We start from the raw sequence: 19,459 nt of genomic DNA, 5'->3' as shown, positions 1-19,459 counted from the left end.
TTTCATCCCTTCATTCAATCTTTTCAACATGACAGGCTTCCAGGGGCCAAAGTGGGATCCAAAGTTGTCGAAAGGAAATTTCTTGTTATCGTTACTGCCATAGCAGCCCTGATCAGCAGCTGAGCCTCCTAATTTTTACATGTTAGGTTCTCTAATGCTCTCTTTCATTTGCTGCCTCAGCTGGAGAAAGAACTGCTCCACGCCAGCAGGATACAAAATTTCAGCAGCCATGTTTTCCGATCCGAAGAAGAGTTAAATTTCAAATTTTGAAACCCTAACTTGTTCTAAAAGCAACTAGTTCACTTCACAAAGGACAAATGACCCAAAAAAAGTGATGAAGGGCAGATATTTAAGGATTTTTCCGAATCATTAACCAATAAACACAAATAAAAATACTCGAAACTTCTACTCTTATCAATAATTTCCTTAAAAATCTTACATTAAGATCAATTTCCTTAAAAGAACTTGATATTAAGGAATTGAAATCCAATTATCTGAATAAATGCAATCTCCAAAATCTAAATGGAACAACATCATGTTTTGGATAATTTGATCTTAATCTTCAGCTTCTTTGTTGCTCTTAATCCTTCTTCTTGCTTCTCCTCTTGTTCGAGCAGCAACCGCTCTCTTTCATCTTCCTCCCTAGCGATTTTTGCACTCTTCCTCTCTTCCTTCAGAATGTCATCAAAACTGGACACCATCGCACGATCATCTCCATCATCATCCTCATCATCCGCCCTAGGGCGCTTGCGGTTATGCCCAAATATCGCCTGGATCACAGAAGAAACATCAAGTGATTGCTCCTCCTTGACACGGTCTTTGACCTGATTCTTTGAGACGGATAGTTTCGGTTTTGGTATCGGTTTTGCTGTGCGTTTCAGCTCAACAGATTGCTCCATTTGCTTCAAGCGTTGCTTTGTTGAACAAGATTCTGACTTTGCCAAGGAGGCTTTGCCAATCACAGCCTCCGGACGCTCCTCCTTCACGTGATATTTGATTGGATGTTTCGAGACGGATTTCTTTTGTTTCGGCATTGGTTTTGTGCTGCATTGCTTTGTTGAAGAGGATTCAGATTTTGCCGAGGAGGTTTTGCTCTTGCCAACTTCTTCAGGCTCTCCTTTAGACGGCTTTGGAATTTCTGCACTGTCGGATTGCAAAAAGGAATAATCCCGGGACTCCTTGATGATTTTACACTTCAATGCCTTGCTCAAGGGGGCAGGACTCTTTGCGGTGCTTTTAGCCTTGTCACCGGAATTCAGAACCCTAGACGCCAACTTCTTCAACTCCGGCACAAAATCCTTCATCTCTTCGTGCACTCTCTTGGCCATGACACGCTCTGAGGGACCAAAAAAGGATCCGAAGTTTTCGGTAGTACTATTAACCGAGCAGCCTTGAGCAGCAGCAGAGCCTCCTGATTTCTTCATGCGAATGCGATCTTTCAGTTGCTGCCTGAGTTGAAGGAAGTCGAATTGCCCCGTCTTGGCAGGACGCGTAACTAGAGCAGCCATCTCTTCCGATTCCAAAGTCGTAGAATTCTAACTTGGAAACCCTAACTTGCTTTCTAAGCAACTACTACTTGACAGAGTGATCGAATGCGGAAAGCGAATGAACTGGAAATTGTAGCTTGTAATGTAATTAATGGAAGGGAAAAGTCTCTATTTATAGTTGAGGTTTGGGATTGGCGGTGCTTTCATTTTACGGCGGTTTAGGATTTTTTCCTAATCCCAATAGGATTGGGAAACTGATGTCCTAAGAAACAGGAGAGTACGTAAACAGAGACATCTTATTTGTTTATTTTTCTTAAATTCAATTTATTTTTAAGGTTTTTTTAGCCAAGATGATTCCTGAGAATGACATAATTCTTCACTTTAGTTTTTAAGATTTGAGATCATTAGAAGTGGTCTCTGAGTTTGTCCACTGTCAATCATTTTAATCCTTGTGTAATAAATCTTCGTTAAATAAGGATCAAATGACATAAATTGACGATTTTTTTTTTTTTTTGTCATTTTGGTCCTTATTTTACGAAAATTTTTCATTGAGGGCAGACATACTTAGGGACAAAAATAAAGAGTTATGCCCATCTCAAAAACCATTTTGACCAAAAAATGTTTTTTAATGGAATAGACAATATTTTTACTCGGTTAAAATATATTTGGATAAGTGGTGAAGCCCTCGTGATTAGGGCATTGCGTTCCAATTTCAAACCCTCCTTCTCTCTTAATGTAAAATATTATTTGTCCTAACAAAAATTGAGTACGAAATGGTCTTTTTCTTTTTCTTTTACAAATTTAGTAAATTAACAAAAGTAGGTCATGACACTTTTTCTATTAGTCCACAAGTCTGTTAAAATAAAATAAATAATAATTTTAACAAAGAAATAAAAAGTAATATTTTGGACTTCTGTATGCTACTATATGAGTACATTTTGTCAAAATATCATACATCTCAAGAATTAGGATTACAATACACTTTCAGAAGGGAATGGTATCTATTAAGGGCAAACTGAATATGGAGACTGCTACATGTTGAATGTGGTGACTCGGTAAAGTTTCCGAAAAAAAACTCAAATTACAGAAGACTGAAGACATGGCCGGCTGCAGAACTCAAATCACGAAAAACGCACCTGGCTCTCATCTAGGTTTAGTTAGCATTGGTTATCGATTTTGGTATGAGTTTGCGTTTGTGCTTCAAGAGCATGGTCCTCAAAATCTTGAACTCTGGAAACAATGTTTTCTCCTTGTGAACTCTGTCCGGTAACCAAGAGAAGAAAAATCTCAGATACTATTAATTTGTGAAACTTCAGAACTTTGAGCAGAGAAATAGCGGCAAGTTGAACCATACTAACCTCAACCTTGCTTCAAGAATCATTAACTCTGAGCTGCTTGAGAGAATCTGGACCAATAAGGAATATACGTTGTGGGATATGGTACCGGAAAACAACTATTCCTTTATATGCTGTCCGTGGCACACCATCCTGAAAAACGAAGGAAACACAAACAAACAACTCCAGATTAATAATTTAACAACTGGGTTTAAAGCCAGGCACTTAGAGCATCTTATTTCCAGAGCTACTTGCATACTTAATGGACGACAGGACTTATCGCATCGAAGATTCTGCAGTCTCATAAAATCAAATGCGTTATTCCTAATGTCAATGATAATTGGAGGAAAGTTGTACAATAAAAAAGAAAATTCACCTTCCATTCTTCGAAAATACCGAACTGGCCAGCAATGTATTCGAAGTCTGGCTGGTCATTGTACTGTATGCGAACATCACTACCAATGTTGCGTGCCTTTAGTACAAGATCAGATCCACGAATAGGTTTAGCTTTTTGCACAATGTCAGCAAAGTGCTTTATATACTTGTCCTGCAAACGGGTTGAAAAATGTATTGATTATACATGAAAAGAAAGAGCATTCTGACCAAAGTATTAAAGCATCCATTACCTCCATCAGGTAGCTCAAATTCATTGATTTCCAGTCAACCTTAGAAGCAAAAGGTAGAAAAGAGTAATTCAATATGAAAATGTTGAATAACGATAAGTACAAACTTAGATTAGATGGAATGATACAGAAGAGAGATTAGTAATTACCAGGACATCATTTAGCTTGATTGGCTCAAGATATTGTTTGAAAAACTGTCCCAGACTAGAACCCTGCATAAAATTACAAGACATGAGAATTGAAGCATGACAAATTTCACAATCCTACAAGGGAGGGGGAAGAGACTAGCACTATTACATTCTCAAGCCATTGCGCTTGACATTTGACAATCACTTAGATTAAGTTAATCAGAATGCAAAACAACTATATAGGGATTACTTAAAAGAAATTATACGGCAATATAAAGATGGGAGGAGAAACAAAGAACCACTTTAACTCAGAACTTTATTAAAATCGTTCCTCTAACACTGTTTGCATTTTCAAGAAACAAAGGACCACTTTAAGATAACTCAGAATTTTATGAAATTTATTCTCCTGACAATGTTTGCAGTTTCAAGGAACAAAGAACCACTTTAAGATAAGATTTCCTGACTTCCGGGAGATATATTAAATAAAATCAGTGCAGAAATCAATACACTAAATCACTGAATTTATACAAAAATAAATACATGACTGCATGCACTATATAACGCTTGAGGTTGGGAAGCAATGAACAAGAAAAAGTAAGAATACATACGTGTTCTCCAAAATTATATGTTCTGCACACTTCTGGCCGTATAAATTGTCGACCCTTATGATTTTCTTTTAACCTCAACCAGTCATCCCAGTAAGTGAAGCATTGTGAAAGAAAACATTTAGAGGATATGGATCTAAATTCTAAAAGCATAGAGAAGTGTAAATCAACATAAAACTCATTTCAGCAACAAGGATATGCCTTTGGCCATTTTGGTGATAGCTCATCCCATGTAGATCTAGCCAGCATCCACCCGAGTCCAGGAAAGAAATCCGATCTATAAAGTATTTCTGCACAGTGAATCAGATAGCAGATCAGAAAGCATAGTGGCTCTGAGTTTCTATTTCTGATAGCTGTCAATGTCTTGTGCCCAAACATCGGCGGAAAATACTGAGGATGCATGCACTTGTTGGTAAGATGATAGTAATGTAATGTGTTAACTGATAAGGTTAGATAATGTAGCAGAAGACCAAGATGCAAAGATCATTGTCAATCCTTAAAAATAGGAGCAATATGTTACGAACCTACATGAGCCAGGAACCTGAACGACCGTGCTTAAATAAGCATCGGTTCTCCCACAAAAACAAAAACATTTTCTCTATCCAGTCACGAAGGACAACAAAAAGGAGGTGTCGGATAGTGATCTTATTATTACATTAATGTAATTGGTCTTGAAAAAATAAATATTGCATTATGCTTGATTCCAATCTTAGGAAGACTAACTTGCAAAAATTAATGAGAACTCACTAGGATCATGCACAAACTGCTTTTGCCCATTGTCATTCCAGGAGGAAACAGCCATGATAGACCTACCACAGTTCAATATACAAAATAAAAAAAAGTGAGGAAAAGTCAGAATTTCTGGAGTCCAGAACATTTATATAATATGTATTCAAATCATAAGACCTCAGATTCATCATTTCGAAATGTAATTGGGCTTCAAACTTTAGACCTTAGTGGCTGCAAGCACCTCAAGGTTGTTGGTAGAAGTATCTACCGTTTAACCAAACTTAAACGTCTCAACTTTAAAGCCTGTCGGGAACTTGAAAGATTGCCTTCCAGCTCTAAACGTTTTCCCTCTTTAGAAGTACTAGATCTCAGCGACAGCGGTATATTGGAAATCCCTGGTGGTCTCGTTTGCTCAACCTCATTGAAACGTATGTATCTGTCTGGAACCAAGATTAGGAGCATACCTGCAAGCATCAAACAAGCTTCTCGGTTGTCTGAACTCAACATAGTCAACTGCAAGTGGCTTCAATCTTTGCCAGAACTCCCAATGCAATGTAATGTTGAAGCTGAAGGCTGCACGGCGCTGAAGGCTGTGCGGCGCTGAAGAGAGTGGCAAGTTCAATAAATAAGACTGACAAACAGGCAAGGCTCTTATTATTTTAGTATTGTTTTTACATTACAAAGCACAATGTTGTGGACAAGTGTGTGTAATGTCATATTTCTTATCTTTAACCAAGTCCAACAGCATCTTGAAATTCGCATTTGTATCATATAGAAACTGGAAACTTCCTCTGTAAGCTTTCAATTATATTTCTGAATAATTGATTTGTACACTGTAAGCTTTCAATTACATTTCATCGCCCTCCTCATAACCAAGGAGTTCAATTTCGCTGACAGCCTTCACACTTGGGATACACTTCAAAGTGATCTGAGGGTCCTCAGGTAGTATTATATCCTTTTGGACTGTATAGACTGAAGAATCTGTTTTCAAGGCATGAAATGAAAAAAAATTAGCTTTTGGTTTTCGCCTCCTAAATTATCTGAGCGATTGATTACATTAATGTGTGTAGTACATGGTATTTTTAAGCCTGAGAAGGACTAAATTATTATTGTATACAAATTTTCTTATGAGAAATCTTCTTAGTTTATAATTGAACTTTATACTCCTTTCATTCATTAATTTATGAATTGGGTTGTTTTTCTTCTGCGATTTCAGTATTTAGGTCTTTAGTGACTGCACAATTTCATGGTTTTTTACTATTTCAGAAGTAATTGATAGAGTTGGATGTGATTCTACTAAAGTTGGAAATCGTTGTGTCCTTAGAGCAAGCATGTGTGCAAATATCCATTTTGTTTTGACTCGGGCACCTTCTACCAGACTGTATAGGACATAAAAAAATGATTCGATTGCGCTGTTATCTATTTCTTTTATTTTTATTTTTATGGCGGTATCATTTTCTTGAAAAAAATAGAAATCACTTAAATAAATAAACCACTCAAACAATGAATCTTCAATGAGAACTTAATATCTTCTCAGGTTGGACAAACCAGCAGGTGTTTCTTCACAAAATTTACTTGCCCATCTCTTAGATGGACATAAAGAACATCAAATGTGTGTCTCTTACTTTTTTTAGTTTAGCTTTAAGTTATGATTTCTGATACCGTAACGAGTTTTTTCTCATAATGCATATGAAGACCTTTGACTCTGTTGGTTCTATGTTTGAACTTTGAAGCCAGAAAAACTCATATGTTCCTTTTGCAGTTTGATTAGTACTTGTTAATTAGCTAATTCTTTTTCTAAGAATTTGTTTTTACTCACTCTGTTGGTTCTTCTTCATATTAATATATTGAAATTGCATCAAATACTAATTAGAATTAGTCAGCTTATGGGTGTGTTAACATGTTTAAGTAGTATTACTTAAACTCAAAGGATGCTGGAGTATTTCTATCATTAATAATTTGTATCGAACTCAACATTTCAAAAGAGTCGAACATGAGAGCTTTGTGGAAAGGAATAAAACTAGATCATACCATTTTATGTATGTTTGATTACATTACTTATAATTAGTAATAATTACATTTTATGTACATTGTAGCTTTCATGGAGTCCCCTGCTCAAACATGTGTCAAGCCGAATGACAATGGACTGCAGATATCAAACAATGTGGCTCACAGAATTAAGCAGGAGATTTAGGATGGTCAGTTTGTGGATACACCCATTTTAATTTTCAAATTAATTTAGTAATTGTTTGTGAATGAATTCAATTAGAACTCACATTTCTGATTTTTTTAATTCATTGGACTACTAAACTGTGTCTTTGCACTTTGCTTTGTTTTAAATACGTATTCAGCTGACAATGCAATAACTTTTTTACAGTATCATTAACAACTCCCTTTCATGAAACCAAGGATGTAAATAGAATTAGTATATATGATGTAAGATGCCAATCATGTATAATTTCAGGAGTATTACTTAATCGAATTTGGCACTGCAAAACCCAACGTTGCTGCAATTGTTAGTTCTTCAACTCTACGTACTTGGATTGACATTTTAAGACCCACAGCACCGCACAGGCTCATTTTCTAGTTATCTTCTAAAAAAGTGGTATAAATTCATACACAAGGTAAATTCTTCCCATGCCCCAGTTCCCGTTCAACCAAATTTGGATCTTTATTTCATCACCATTATGGTGCATAAGAAGGAATGCTTTAATTGCCTACCCAATCTCCTCAACAAAAAGCAATCTCTTCGTTTAAGTTGTCCCCCACAATCACAAAGAAAGTATAATGACTGCAATGCACTAAAAACATATGAAGTGCCAATCATTAAGATTACTAATATAAAAGAACTGATCGTGAGCTTCAAAACCCGAACAGTCTCCCTACTTGATCATAATCTTCTCCACGGAAATGAGCGATATTAAGAACAAAGTAAAACCCCCAACCACAAGAATTCCAAGTCTTTGGGATATTTGTTATGATTTGACGCTTATCAGGAAGAAACATGCACACATAACTTTGCTTCTCAAGCTGAAAAAATTGGGGATACAAAAAAGTTCTAAGTACCTTTTTATCAGCTTCGGTTGCTTCTTTGAACTTTGAGTTCAGTGAGTTAACCTACTTTGTACTCAATTGATTTACAAGATGTTTCTCCAATTCTGGTACTCTAGGTTCCTGCTGATTTTCCTCAGCATGAGAAGGAGCAACTGGCTTTGGTGGCCTTCCTCCAGCTGGGTTGCCATGTGCCAAGCACCAGGACCGGGCATCGGTAGCTGTTGTTGAAAGCCTTTTAAAGTGCAAAATAAGAAACTATTCTCCATCAAAGAAAGACATGGTTTCAAAAAATAAAAGTGAATTGTTTTATGGATGACTACCAGAAGCAGGTCTCCAGGCTACATTGCCAGCATTGGAGTGATTATTTGCAGGTTGAAAAATATTGGACAAATCAAACATAACATTGCTTGGTAGCACTGCTGGAAGAGGGCGTCCCTCCCAAAACCGCTCCATCAAAGATCATGTGGCATGATGGGTAGTAATTCTATCAATCTAGACTGCACATTCAGACATGACTCAATTGAATAGTATTTATGGATGACTGTATGTCAATTGGCCGGCAAAAAAATACTCCCAATTACAAATAAAATTTTATATCTACAAAATATTTTTGGCATCAAGTAAGTTTTTACATCAAAATACAAAAATATCATGCAAAGAATGACAATCCAGCGGCAAAGCATCTCACCGAAAAATATGCTTGATCTAGCCTGCTATGTTCAGGAATTCAAGCTAAATGCCACAAACTAAACATTGTCAATCATCCACCACCCAGAAGACGAAGAATAAACAACTTCAACTCCGGGATAGGGATAGTACAAGTTTTGCAAAGATGCATCAGTTCAGTTACATTACAACTACATTATTGTAATGTAATAACCAATCCTAGGTCAATTCTTGGGTCATATAACACATTTCTAAAGTCTGCTTACCACATAAGGTCGAACGGACACACCAGAAGTAAATTAATGAACTGATAACATAACTCGCTTAACCTCACTATCTGTGGTATATGTCCTTCATCTACTTATTTTCTACCATTTTAACATCAATTCCACATTTATAATTATACCAACACGAAATAAAAATCTCAGCTTAGATCAGAGAATTACGACATCCCGAGCTCGCATTAACTACTTCAACTACAATTAGACTACAAATTCAAAATCAATTGATTTGGAACACATTTCCACCAGCATCAAATCCCGATCAACCACTATAATTACACAAATATACTCATACACACTACAATACTCATCCAATTATACATATATCTACAAGCACATACATAGAGAGAGAGAGAGAGAGAGAGAGAGAGTACCTGCGCAAGGACATGTTTGGGGAGACCGGAGCCCTGGAAGAAAGCGACGGCTTCATTGCCACTAATCCAGCCGGTCCAAACTGGTTCGTCGGAATATGCATCGAAGAGATCCACATTCGCCGATTGGTTCTGCGCCGACGCTATCGCTACCGTCGGATTGTGATTCGCCGAAGATCAGACCTTGGAATCAATCGAGAGGAGCGCCGAGAAGAGTCAAAAAACCACGAATTCGGAGGACCAAGATTTCGATGCCTTAGAAAACGTCGACGTACAGCGAGGATTTGGTTGCCCTTCTTCGATTAGGAGGATAATCAGAAGACAGACGGAGACACTAAGAGATGCCAATAGTTTGAGGGAAAAAACGATGGTCGTTAATCAATTTTTCCTTCTGATTCTTTGTGACAAAAATGGTACTGTATTGTTGTGATATTTCAAAACTGCCACTGGCTCTAATGAGCCCGGCCCATTATGTATTACCCAACTAGTTGTCAATGATGAAAATTGAGCTCAACCAAAAATGAAGGTTGATGATTGGATCTGATGATGGCCTTGTTGGGAGGACGATTCCAAGGGAGAATGCTAGCCGGACTCGCTCCAAATGCAAGTCCAGCAAGACTCACGCGCCACGTATATTTTAAATTGTTAGTGTTCCTTACGTCCCACTGTTAATAAAAGTTACATAAGAAAATTATAATTTATATTTATATTTCTTAAGAAAAATAATCTTTGCATTTGTTGTTTCTTGTCATACAATTCATGAATTTAATACATTTTCATTCAATTGGTATTCTGAGTAAGTACACAACCAGTAACGAAAGAAAAGTACCTAACTTCTTTCTTTTCTTAACTATGTTTTTTTCAGCTCGTGTAATGCTTTTCTCAAGCTTAAGAGTGTAACCCAATCCATAAGCAAGTGAAAAGTAGTTCTACATTGCATGTTAGTTTTGATCCATGTCTAAAAATTCTATGCATGGGAACAAGAAAATTATCTTTTTCGCAACAAAGAAGAAAGAAGAGTGAAGTATGAAATAATAATGTGAAAAGTTGGACGTAGAAAACAAGATATTTTTATTCGTATTGTTATACAAACGGCTTAATATACTCTATGACACGTATCATTTGTTTCTTATTGAACATAAAGATGTAAATAAAATTTAACATGTCCTACACATTTAACAAAATTTTAAAATCCGCGTGGGGTTTGGTGCTTGTTTATTTATTTAAATAAAGGATATGAAATGATGATGATGATGTGCCCTTAATTTGTCTTTCTTATTCATTTTATTTCATTTTTTCATCATCTCTTTGGATATTTTCTTGGAGGCTTCGTACTCGGAGCACCATAAAATTTTCATTAACTTTGTGCAAGTTGTCAAGTCAAGTCAAATAATACAATTGCAGAACTTAAATCTGATCTAGTCTCGGCAACTACTCTCCCCTCCCTTGCTTCCCAATTTCTACCTCTGTCTTTGCTTAGTTTAGTGCCTAAAGAGAGAGATGGAGTGTATCATGATCTCTAACTTGGGCCAAGGCACATAATTTTAGGCAGAATTCTGAACTCTGTTGTAATCTCTTGATAGCCTCCAAAATAGACATGGCAAATCAATTGTTAATGGATAATTCTTAAGATCAGTTTAGTTTAATTTAACTTTAATATAATGTTTGAATTCACCATAATATGAAGATGAGATTGGTAGTAGTGATGATCGTGTATACTTTATTATGGTGAAATCAAACTAAATAAGTTTTAGACTCTTAATTGTTACCCATTAATAATCTAATAGGTTAATTTGTCACTTGTGCTTAAAAAGACAATTACAAATGACAATTTCCAATAGTGAAGAGATATTTCTAGCCCTATATGATTTTGTAGTGTGAAATTCACTTGTTTTTATTTTTTTAGGAATTACTAGTAAAAATGCATGCGCATTGTTGCAGGACTTGAATACACCAGTCTTAACCACATGAATAAAACACATTTAACCTGGAAAAAAAAAATCAACATAATCATGAACGAACAAAATGGATAGATGAGTGAACGGTGTCGGTAAGATAAACCGTTTGACTTTTATCTAGTAGTGAACTACTATATTCTTAGCCCTCTATGATTTTGTAATATAAAATTCTTTTTTTTTTTCAAAAATTATAAAAAGGTATTCAATCAAAAGCACTTCGAAATTTCTTAAGAGAAATTGGTGACCGACTAGCTGAGAAAATTTACATGTACGAAAAGCACGTAATTAAAGGGAGGCCCCATACCATGTGCCCCATTTTCTACTTTCGTTCATGATTTTGGTAGTTGGAAACTTAACATTTAAGCATGTGCATTGACTTAACATTTACGAATCACGAACTTGTATTTGTATCTCTTATTTTAGTCGTCATCTGAATTGGAAAATGGTGTTTAATAACAGTGATAGTTGTTGTGGTAGGTTAGGAGTGTTCTTACACTTGGTGATTTGCTTGGATAGGATAGGATGGCACAATCTATTTGATTGGGTTCATTTTTCGGCTTCAATGGTATGTTGTAATTTATCATGCCTCATTCTTAGTTTGGCATGTTTATGGGCATTGTTTGAACCATTGAGGAGCTTGCTTGACACTTTGTGATTTTATTTTGTTTTTGGTTTGGCATGATGCATAGATAATGTTTGAACATTGAGTGCCTTGCTTGACACGTCGTACTTTGAAATTTATTATGTTTTTGGCTTGTTGAGAAGCACCGATGAGGCTACAGAGACGCAAGGAGGTGTAGTTGCGCCTCTTGTCATCGGAAATCAAGCCTATGATTGAGTAATAAGCCACCATCCCTTTTTTTTTTTTTTCTTTTAACAATGAGATTATCTACACTAAGATAAGGGGGAGTGTGCTAAGCCTCACAATGCGCTAGTAATAATATGATTCAAATTCACCTTTGATGAGAATCAAACTTAAGACCTTTCACTTTCAAGTGAATTCTCTCAGCTTTTAATCGAACTTTCAAGTGAACTCTCCCAACTTTTAATCGAAAAAATCTCTCCAAATCTAACCTTTAGTTTTTAGAAGAAAAAAAAAAAGAAAAAAAAGGGTTTTAATTATAGTCAATGGCCTATGAAGCTGTTAGTTGTGCACAAGTCTATGATATAATTACCATGAGGTTTATGACCTAATTAATAGTGTGTGATTGACTTACTATAACTATTGTAGTGACTTTTTTGTTGTGTGTAAATTTCTTTTCTTTTATTTGGCCATGTCAAAGTAGAATAATGCTTGCCTTCTCAAGGCTGAGGAGGATGCTTCGTGTTCAATTCACAAAACTTCGTGTTTATAGTTGAAGTCGTTCAACTATAAATCACTTTGAAAATATCGTTTCTTAAAAAAAAAAATCAATTAAAACTAATGTCATTTAGTTAATCAACTATGACAAATAAGTTGACAGTTCATAATGTTTTAGTTGAATCCTTCTATTCATAGGTTGCGCACTTGTTGATTTAAAAATTCATAAGCTTCAGATTGGTTTTATCTTACTTATGCCACCTTGACATTCTAAACTATCGATGCACTAATAAGTGCACCACCTAGATGCTACGGTGAATTGTTTGTGTAGGTTAGTCCTTGTTGAGATTAAATTGCATGCTAGTGGTAATGATTGTGTGATGGTAAAATCACACTAAAGAGATCTTGGATACTTAATAGTTCCCTATTAATAACTCAATAGGTTGATTTGTCACATGTGGTTGAAAAAATAATTCCAAATCTTAGATAATCTCTAATAGTGAAGATCTATATTCTTAACCCTCCATGATTTTTTTAGAAGATATTTTTTAAAAATAAAAACATCTTAATGGCATTGAGCGCAATGGAAGGCAAGCCATAATCCTAAATATGAGGATTCTCAATGAATGACATCTTTCCGTGATTTTGTAGTTTGAAATTTATTTGTTTTTTATTTTTTCTTGGAATTAAAAAAAATACTCAATAGAAAGTATTTGGAAATTTCTTAAAAGAAATTGTTCATTAACTAACTGAAAAAATTTGTAATTTTGTATGCAAAGGTAAAGCACTTGAAGTGAGGGCCCATCCCATGTGCCCCTTTTGTCGACTTTACCGAAAGAAATTGTTGTCAATTAACTTAAAATATTCGTAAACTTTGTACGTAAAACGCGTAAAGAAGCCCTCATCGCATGTGCACCATATTTTACTTTTGTGATTGTTTGTCTCTCACTCATCTTTGACTTTTCCGACGGAGATCCTCCACTAAGGATATATTATAACCTTTTATTCCGTCTGAACACGCATGGCTTCTGCAACGAAAGTGCTGAGCAATTTCGTCCTTTACATTTTTTATGTTTTTTTTTGTCTAATCTCTGATGATTTACCTTAGCTTCGTTTGTGTGTATATTTTATTGAAATATGCCTTACAGAAAATGTTTTGGACAAATATTTATTTTAATTAAAGCATATATTTAAAAGAAAATTTTAAAGTAGTACCATATTTTTTTTAAAACTTCAACGAAAAACTTTTGATAGTGTTTATTTTAACGAAAAATCATATTTTTACTATAAAAAATTAATCCTAATACTATTCACTTACAACATCTTTTTATCATTTTCGTTAAAACTTATTTTCATTAGTTTTTTTTTAATTTTTTAATTTTTTAGGGTAAATTACATTTTCATACCTCAGGTTTAGGGTCTATTTCAATTCATTACAACATTTTTAAAACATTTCATTTTCATACCTTAACTACTATTTTATTTCAAAATAATTTACATTTCCATCCATTGATCCGTTAAATGCTGACGTGGCTGCAAAACGTCTGCCACGTGGCAAATAAAATAATTTTTTTAATTTTTTTTTTAAAAACCTGAATTTTCTCAAAATAATAATAATAACTGAAAGGGTAAATTACACTTTCATACCTCAAGTTTGGGGTCTATTTCAATTCCTTACAACATCTTCAAAACATTTTACTTTCATACCTTAAGTACTATTTTATTTCAAAATAATACATCTGTTATATTTTCCATTCATTAATTCGTTAAGTGTTGATGTGGATGACACATATATTAATTGAAACCCATAATCCCCCCTCCCTCGTATGAAAGTGTAATTTATGTGGCAAGGATTGTGGGTTTCAATTATATGTGGCAATTCCCGTGGCCAAAAACCCAAAATAATCAAATCCTAAACAACAACAAAACCGAATAATAATCAAATCCCAAACCCAATTATACCAAATAGTAATCAAATCCCAAACCTAATCAAGAAATAATCAAATCCCAAATAATCAAGTCCCAACACAACCAAGACAAAACTAATCAAATTTTCTAATTTCTTTGTTATTATCACTTTAACACCGACCAACTCCCAAGCAATAGCACTCAACATTGACCACCAACCCCCATTTTTTACCTGCGCAAGGACCTGTTTGGGGAGACCGGAGCGCCTGGAAGAAAGCGACGGCTTCACTGCCACTAATCCGGCCTATCGCGGTCCACATCGGCTCGTCGTAAATACGCATCGAAGAGATCCACATTCGCCGATTGTTTCTGCGCCGACGCCATCGCCACCGTCGGATTGCGATTCGCAAAAGACCAGACCATGGAATCAATCGAGAGCGCCGCGCGCTCCGGCTACCGTGCGCGTGAGGAGCGCCGAGGAGAATCAGAAAACCACGAATTCGGAGGACGAAGATTTCGATGCCTTAGAAAACGACGACGGACAGCGGGGATTTGGTTGCCCTTCTACTCCGATTAACAGTCGCCAACAGTTTGAGGGAAAAAACGATGGTCGTTAATCGATTTTCCTTTTGATTTTTTTTGTGAGAAAAGGGTACTGTATTGTCGTGATATTTCAAAACTGCCACTGGCTCAACCAAAAATGAAGGTTGATGATTAGATTTGATAATGACGTTGTTGGGAAGACCATTTGCCAAGGGAGAATGGTAGCCGGATTCGCCCCAAAAGCGAGTCCAGCAAGACTCACCCACAATTGTATTTGACTTCAATCGTTAGTGATCTTTTTAACATTATATTTCTTAAGAAAACAACATTTTTATTTGTTGTTTCATGTTGTACAATTTATGAATTTAATATCTTTTTATCCAATTGCTATTCCGAGTAAATTCACAACTAGTAATGAAAGCAAAGTAACGAGCTTCTTTCTTTTCTTAGCTATGTTTTTTCAGCTCGTGGGATACTTTTCTCAAGCTTAGATTGTAATCTAATCAATAAGCAAGTGAAAAGCAGAACCTCTATATTGCATGTTAGTTTTGATCCATTTCTAAAAATCCTATGCGTGGTACAAGAAAATCATCTTTTTGGTAGCAAAGAAGAAAGAAGAGTGAAGGTTGAGACATAGAAAACAAAAATTTTATGTGTATCCTGAGGTTTTTCGTGTTTTCACAAAACCCCTCATGTTTCAACATATCACAAACACCTTCGACATTTTAAAATCATTTCACAAACCCTATTTCATGAGGAAAAAAAACCATAACAGCCATGAAAGAAGTTGTGAAAATACCAAAAAAAAAAATCCCAAAAATCCCAAACCAAACCGAAAAAATCCCAATCCCAAACCAAAAAAATCCCAAACCAAAATTCCCGAAATTTTCGGTATGGGATTCGGTATTGCATCTCCATTTTTTCGGTATTCCCATACCGAATCGAAATAAATATTATATATATATATATATTATTTTTTAATTATAAGAGAATTATTTCAACCGTTCATTGTTTTAGATTTAATCTGTGCCGTTCATTTGTTTTTAGGTTAGATCCCCCATTTCAATTTTCACTTCCGTTCCATACTTCCACTAGCCTTCATTCACGGTTTCACCAGAATCACTGAATCACCCATTTCAATTTGTCTGTGAGCTTGAAGTTGAAAACGCAGCCGCTGTGCGTGTGCCACTGCCACCAGCCTTCCTTCACGGCTTCACCAGAATCACCACCTAGCTTGCCTTCCTTCGAATCGTCTCTGACTCTTCAGCGGCCCAACCTTCCTTCACGAATCGTCTCTGACTTGCGAGTTGCGATCTCTCTCTCTCGGGCAATTTTCCCTCACAGACAGAACTCTCAATCTAGCACTGAGTCCGAGTCTCACTCTCACCCAAATTAGGTAATTAATTTATGCCGTTGGCAATTTTCTTTGTGTGTGTTAATAACTTATACATTTCTTCCATCTTCATCTGTAACTCTATTTGTTAGCTGTATTGAGTTGAGCTTTTGGGATGAGTTTTTGTATTAAGTTGTTAGTTGTATTGAGTTTTGTATGAGCTCTTCATCTGTAACTCTGTTTGTAACTCTGTTTGTTAGCTGTATTAAGTGGCTGGGATGAGTTTGGGAGTTGCCCAGTTACCCAGTTGCAGATAGATTTATTCTTACTTCTGTAACGTTTTTCTAAGTTTCGTACTTGGTGTCGGTTCTTTCAGAGGCCAATTTGTATATGTCGTTGTGTAAGGCTAGGTCTAAGCCTTTTAATCAAACAACGGAGAGGAGATACGGATTTGAGATTTGATAATGTTAACATCTCTAAACCCTAAGCACGAACGCTAATCTTGATTGTTATAATGAATGAATCAATTCTGCAACCCTATTGTTAATATGGTTAATCTGAAGTTTCAGTGAATTCTGGGATGGTCTCCCAACTTTCCCTTAAATTTTAACTTACAAATAGATAGAATTATATATTTAAAGCAGAGGACTAAACATGCAATTGCAACACGCGGTTGTGCTGAAGGCTACAGGAACTCAAATGTGTATCAATATCTATTGCGGCCCTTCCAAATCTGAAGTTCCAATATGTGTGTACAGTACTGGTGCTGTTAGTGTATTATGCTTTCTGAGGTGGGTTCAAATCTTTTAGGCCCAAGTGTGCATGCAAAATTGTTTTTATAACGAGCTTACTCTTAAGACGGCGTTGTAAGTTTATCCGCTTCATGGTAATTATGATAATTGCAAGTTCTTTAATCTAATGTCAATAAAAAGGCTCGATTATGTCCTTTTTTATTCTTATTCTACAAACGTGCAGTTTTGCATTCACCAGAATTTTTTACATTTGGTTTCCATGTTTCTAATGCTCCTTTTATGCTTCATTATATTCTCTTTGATAGAGCTTCAAGGAATTTCAACAAACATAGTCAACCGACTTATTCCAGAGCATGCCCGTAAGCAGAACTTATTCATGGCTTTGCACACCTAGCAACTTCCACGAGCGTCTGTTGCTTCTGCATACCATCACAACTCCAGTATGTTCCTGTATCAACATATGTAAAATCTCTCTTACCTTTTCACTTGTCATCGTGTGTCCTGTGATTGCGAGTAGTACGAGTGTTACAACTGTTTGCGAAACAAGTTAGGAAAATCCAAAGATTTAAGTTTGCATGCGGATAGAGGTAGTTTTGTATGCTTATTTGAAGACCAAATATAGATAATATCTATGTTACTGCGACAACCACTGCGAAGGAATATGAGATAAAGACCGGTAATATGTATACTGTTTATATCCAAAAATATCTCTAAACAGTACTCATTATAAAGAGTCTTTGAACAAATCAATGTTAATCTTCTCGTAGCGAACTGCTTATTTGATGAATTATGGATGCCTAGACGATATTCAATTTGATTGATTATTTGTTATTGAATGATACATGAAAGTATTGAATAGGCAGATTTCTTTTGATTTCTGTTATATATTTTGAGTTATTTTTCTCACAACCATATATTTTCTATGTTGAATGCTCAGATTTTTGAACCATTTATTTTATTTATTTATTGGAATTTGGATATATGCTGAACTGTGGTTGTGATATATTAATGTGCATTGTTATTTTATTTGTTAGGATGGACGGGTCTAGTAGCCAATCTAGTACACCTATGGTCTCGGTATTAGGAAAACGAAAACAAACCCAACCTATTGGTACCCTTCAACTAGGCACTCCCTCACCTCAAGATTATTTGCATAATGATTATTATGAAGATTGTTGGGATGATGATCCGGATATGGAGGAGGATATTGCATTAGAACAAATAGAAGAAGATGAGGAAGAGGGGGAAGAGGAAGAGGAAGTAGAAGAAGAAGAAGAAGTAGTGAGACAATGGGAGGGTCTTCCTCGAAAAAAGGGCAATAGGAGAAAGGGTCCAAGTCCGGCGTGGAATGATGCTAAGAGGGTAATGATCACCGATAATAATGGGCAAAAATCTTTCATGGCCGAATGTAAGCATTGCAAACTCTTAGTACCGGCACACCCTATAATTCATGGGACGACGGGAATTCTTAAGCATTTGAGGAAATGCCCAGGTTCTAGTCTCTTTGAGAATGTGGATCCGAAGCAACCTACATTGACACAAGCGAGGATGGGAGGTCCGGTTGTCACTCACACTTTCAATAAAAAAAGACTTGATAGGAGATGTGTGAGGTGGATTATAATAGCGGAGATGTCTTTTAGGGTGGTTGATCAAGAAGACTTTCGAGATTTTATTCGTGATTTGAATCCAAAATACAAACTTCCTAATAGGCATAAGGTGGAGGCAGCGGTTTTGGAGTTGTATGTTGAAGAGAAGGCTAAAATAAAAAGTGTGATTGAGGGGTTGAGAGTGAGTATTACAACCGACACTTGGACCTCAATTCAAATGATAAACTACATGGTCATCACGGCCCATTTTTTGGACACTAATTGGGGGTTGCATAAGAGGATCCTAAACTTTGTCCAAGTTACTTCTCATAAGGGTGATGATATTGGAAGATGTCTAGAGGTTTTCTTGAATGATTGGGGCATTGGCAAGGTGTTTAGCATTACCGTTGACAATGCTAGTGCAAATGACACCGCCATTGCATACATGAAAAGAAGACTCAAGTCAAATGGTACTCTTTTACTTGACGGGGCTCACTTGCACATGAGGTGCGCTTGTCACATCCTCAATTTGATAGTTAAGGATGGAATGACGGAGCTTAGTTGTGAAATTGATGCCATAAGAAATTGTGTGAAGTTTATACACTCATCCCCGGCAAGGTTGGAGTCTTTTAGGGAATATTGTGTCTTGTTGAGATTTGATAGGATGTCAAGTATCCCTTGTGATGTTGTCACAAGGTGGAATGCCACATATGAGATGCTTAATAGTGCTTTCAAGTTTAAAGAAGTGTTCTTTAAGATGGCCTTTGAGTGTGACTCTTTTATTGCTTACTTTAAATAGGA

At 36.0% G+C, this 19,459-nt stretch overlaps 2 protein-coding genes across 6 annotated transcripts; both read right to left on the bottom strand.

Moving 5' to 3' along the window:
- Positions 1 to 533: 533 nt before the first annotated feature.
- LOC103926724 (ESF1 homolog) lies at positions 534 to 1,508 on the bottom strand. The gene has a single exon (XM_009335540.2). The coding sequence runs from the start codon at positions 1,506 to 1,508 to the stop codon at positions 534 to 536; it is 975 nt and encodes a 324-aa protein (XP_009333815.2).
- An 870-nt stretch (positions 1,509 to 2,378) lies between these two features.
- Positions 2,379 to 9,601, bottom strand: LOC125468943 (alpha-1,3-mannosyl-glycoprotein 2-beta-N-acetylglucosaminyltransferase-like). Of its 5 annotated transcripts, none has more exons than XM_048565762.1 (13): positions 9,282 to 9,601; positions 8,281 to 8,457; positions 7,973 to 8,192; positions 5,758 to 5,887; positions 5,084 to 5,506; positions 4,925 to 4,986; positions 4,377 to 4,467; positions 4,181 to 4,274; positions 3,594 to 3,656; positions 3,448 to 3,486; positions 3,198 to 3,368; positions 2,846 to 2,974; positions 2,379 to 2,746 (listed from the first exon to the last, which is right to left on the bottom strand). In XM_048565762.1, exons 5-12 carry the CDS (start codon positions 5,095 to 5,097, stop codon positions 2,858 to 2,860), a joined length of 651 nt encoding a protein of 216 aa, XP_048421719.1. In that variant the 5' UTR covers positions 5,098 to 5,506; positions 5,758 to 5,887; positions 7,973 to 8,192; positions 8,281 to 8,457; positions 9,282 to 9,601; the 3' UTR covers positions 2,379 to 2,746; positions 2,846 to 2,857. The 5 variants fall into 5 exon arrangements, with proteins under 5 accessions (XP_048421719.1, XP_048421730.1, XP_048421737.1 ...); XM_048565773.1 differs by having other exon boundaries at positions 5,130 to 5,506; XM_048565780.1 differs by having other exon boundaries at positions 5,148 to 5,506.
- Between the last annotated feature and the right edge of the window lie 9,858 nt (positions 9,602 to 19,459).

The sequence above is a fragment of a genome, unplaced genomic scaffold (genome assembly GCF_019419815.1).
Source record: "Pyrus x bretschneideri cultivar Hongxiangsu unplaced genomic scaffold, Pyrus_bretschneideri_v1 Contig10, whole genome shotgun sequence".
Classification (NCBI taxonomy): Eukaryota; Viridiplantae; Streptophyta; class Magnoliopsida; order Rosales; family Rosaceae; genus Pyrus; species Pyrus x bretschneideri.
The sequence above is the reverse complement of the archived record's forward strand: the minus strand, read 5'-3'. Positions and strand labels throughout refer to the sequence as shown.

What these genes read in the sequence shown, in the direction of transcription:
- LOC103926724 (XM_009335540.2), bottom strand. Translation starts at nt 1,508, where the DNA reads ATGGCTGCTCTAGTTACGCGTCCTGCCAAGACGGGGCAATTCGACTTC.
- LOC125468943 (XM_048565762.1), bottom strand. An exon ending in TCACCAAAATGGCCAAAGGC is followed by an intron (nt 4,275 to 4,376) that starts ATATCCTTGTTG and finishes ACAATGCTTCAC; the next exon opens with TTACTGGGATGACTGGTTGA. An exon ending in ATTTGAGCTACCTGATGGAG is followed by an intron (nt 3,369 to 3,447) that starts GTAATGGATGCT and finishes ACCCGTTTGCAG; the next exon opens with GACAAGTATATAAAGCACTT.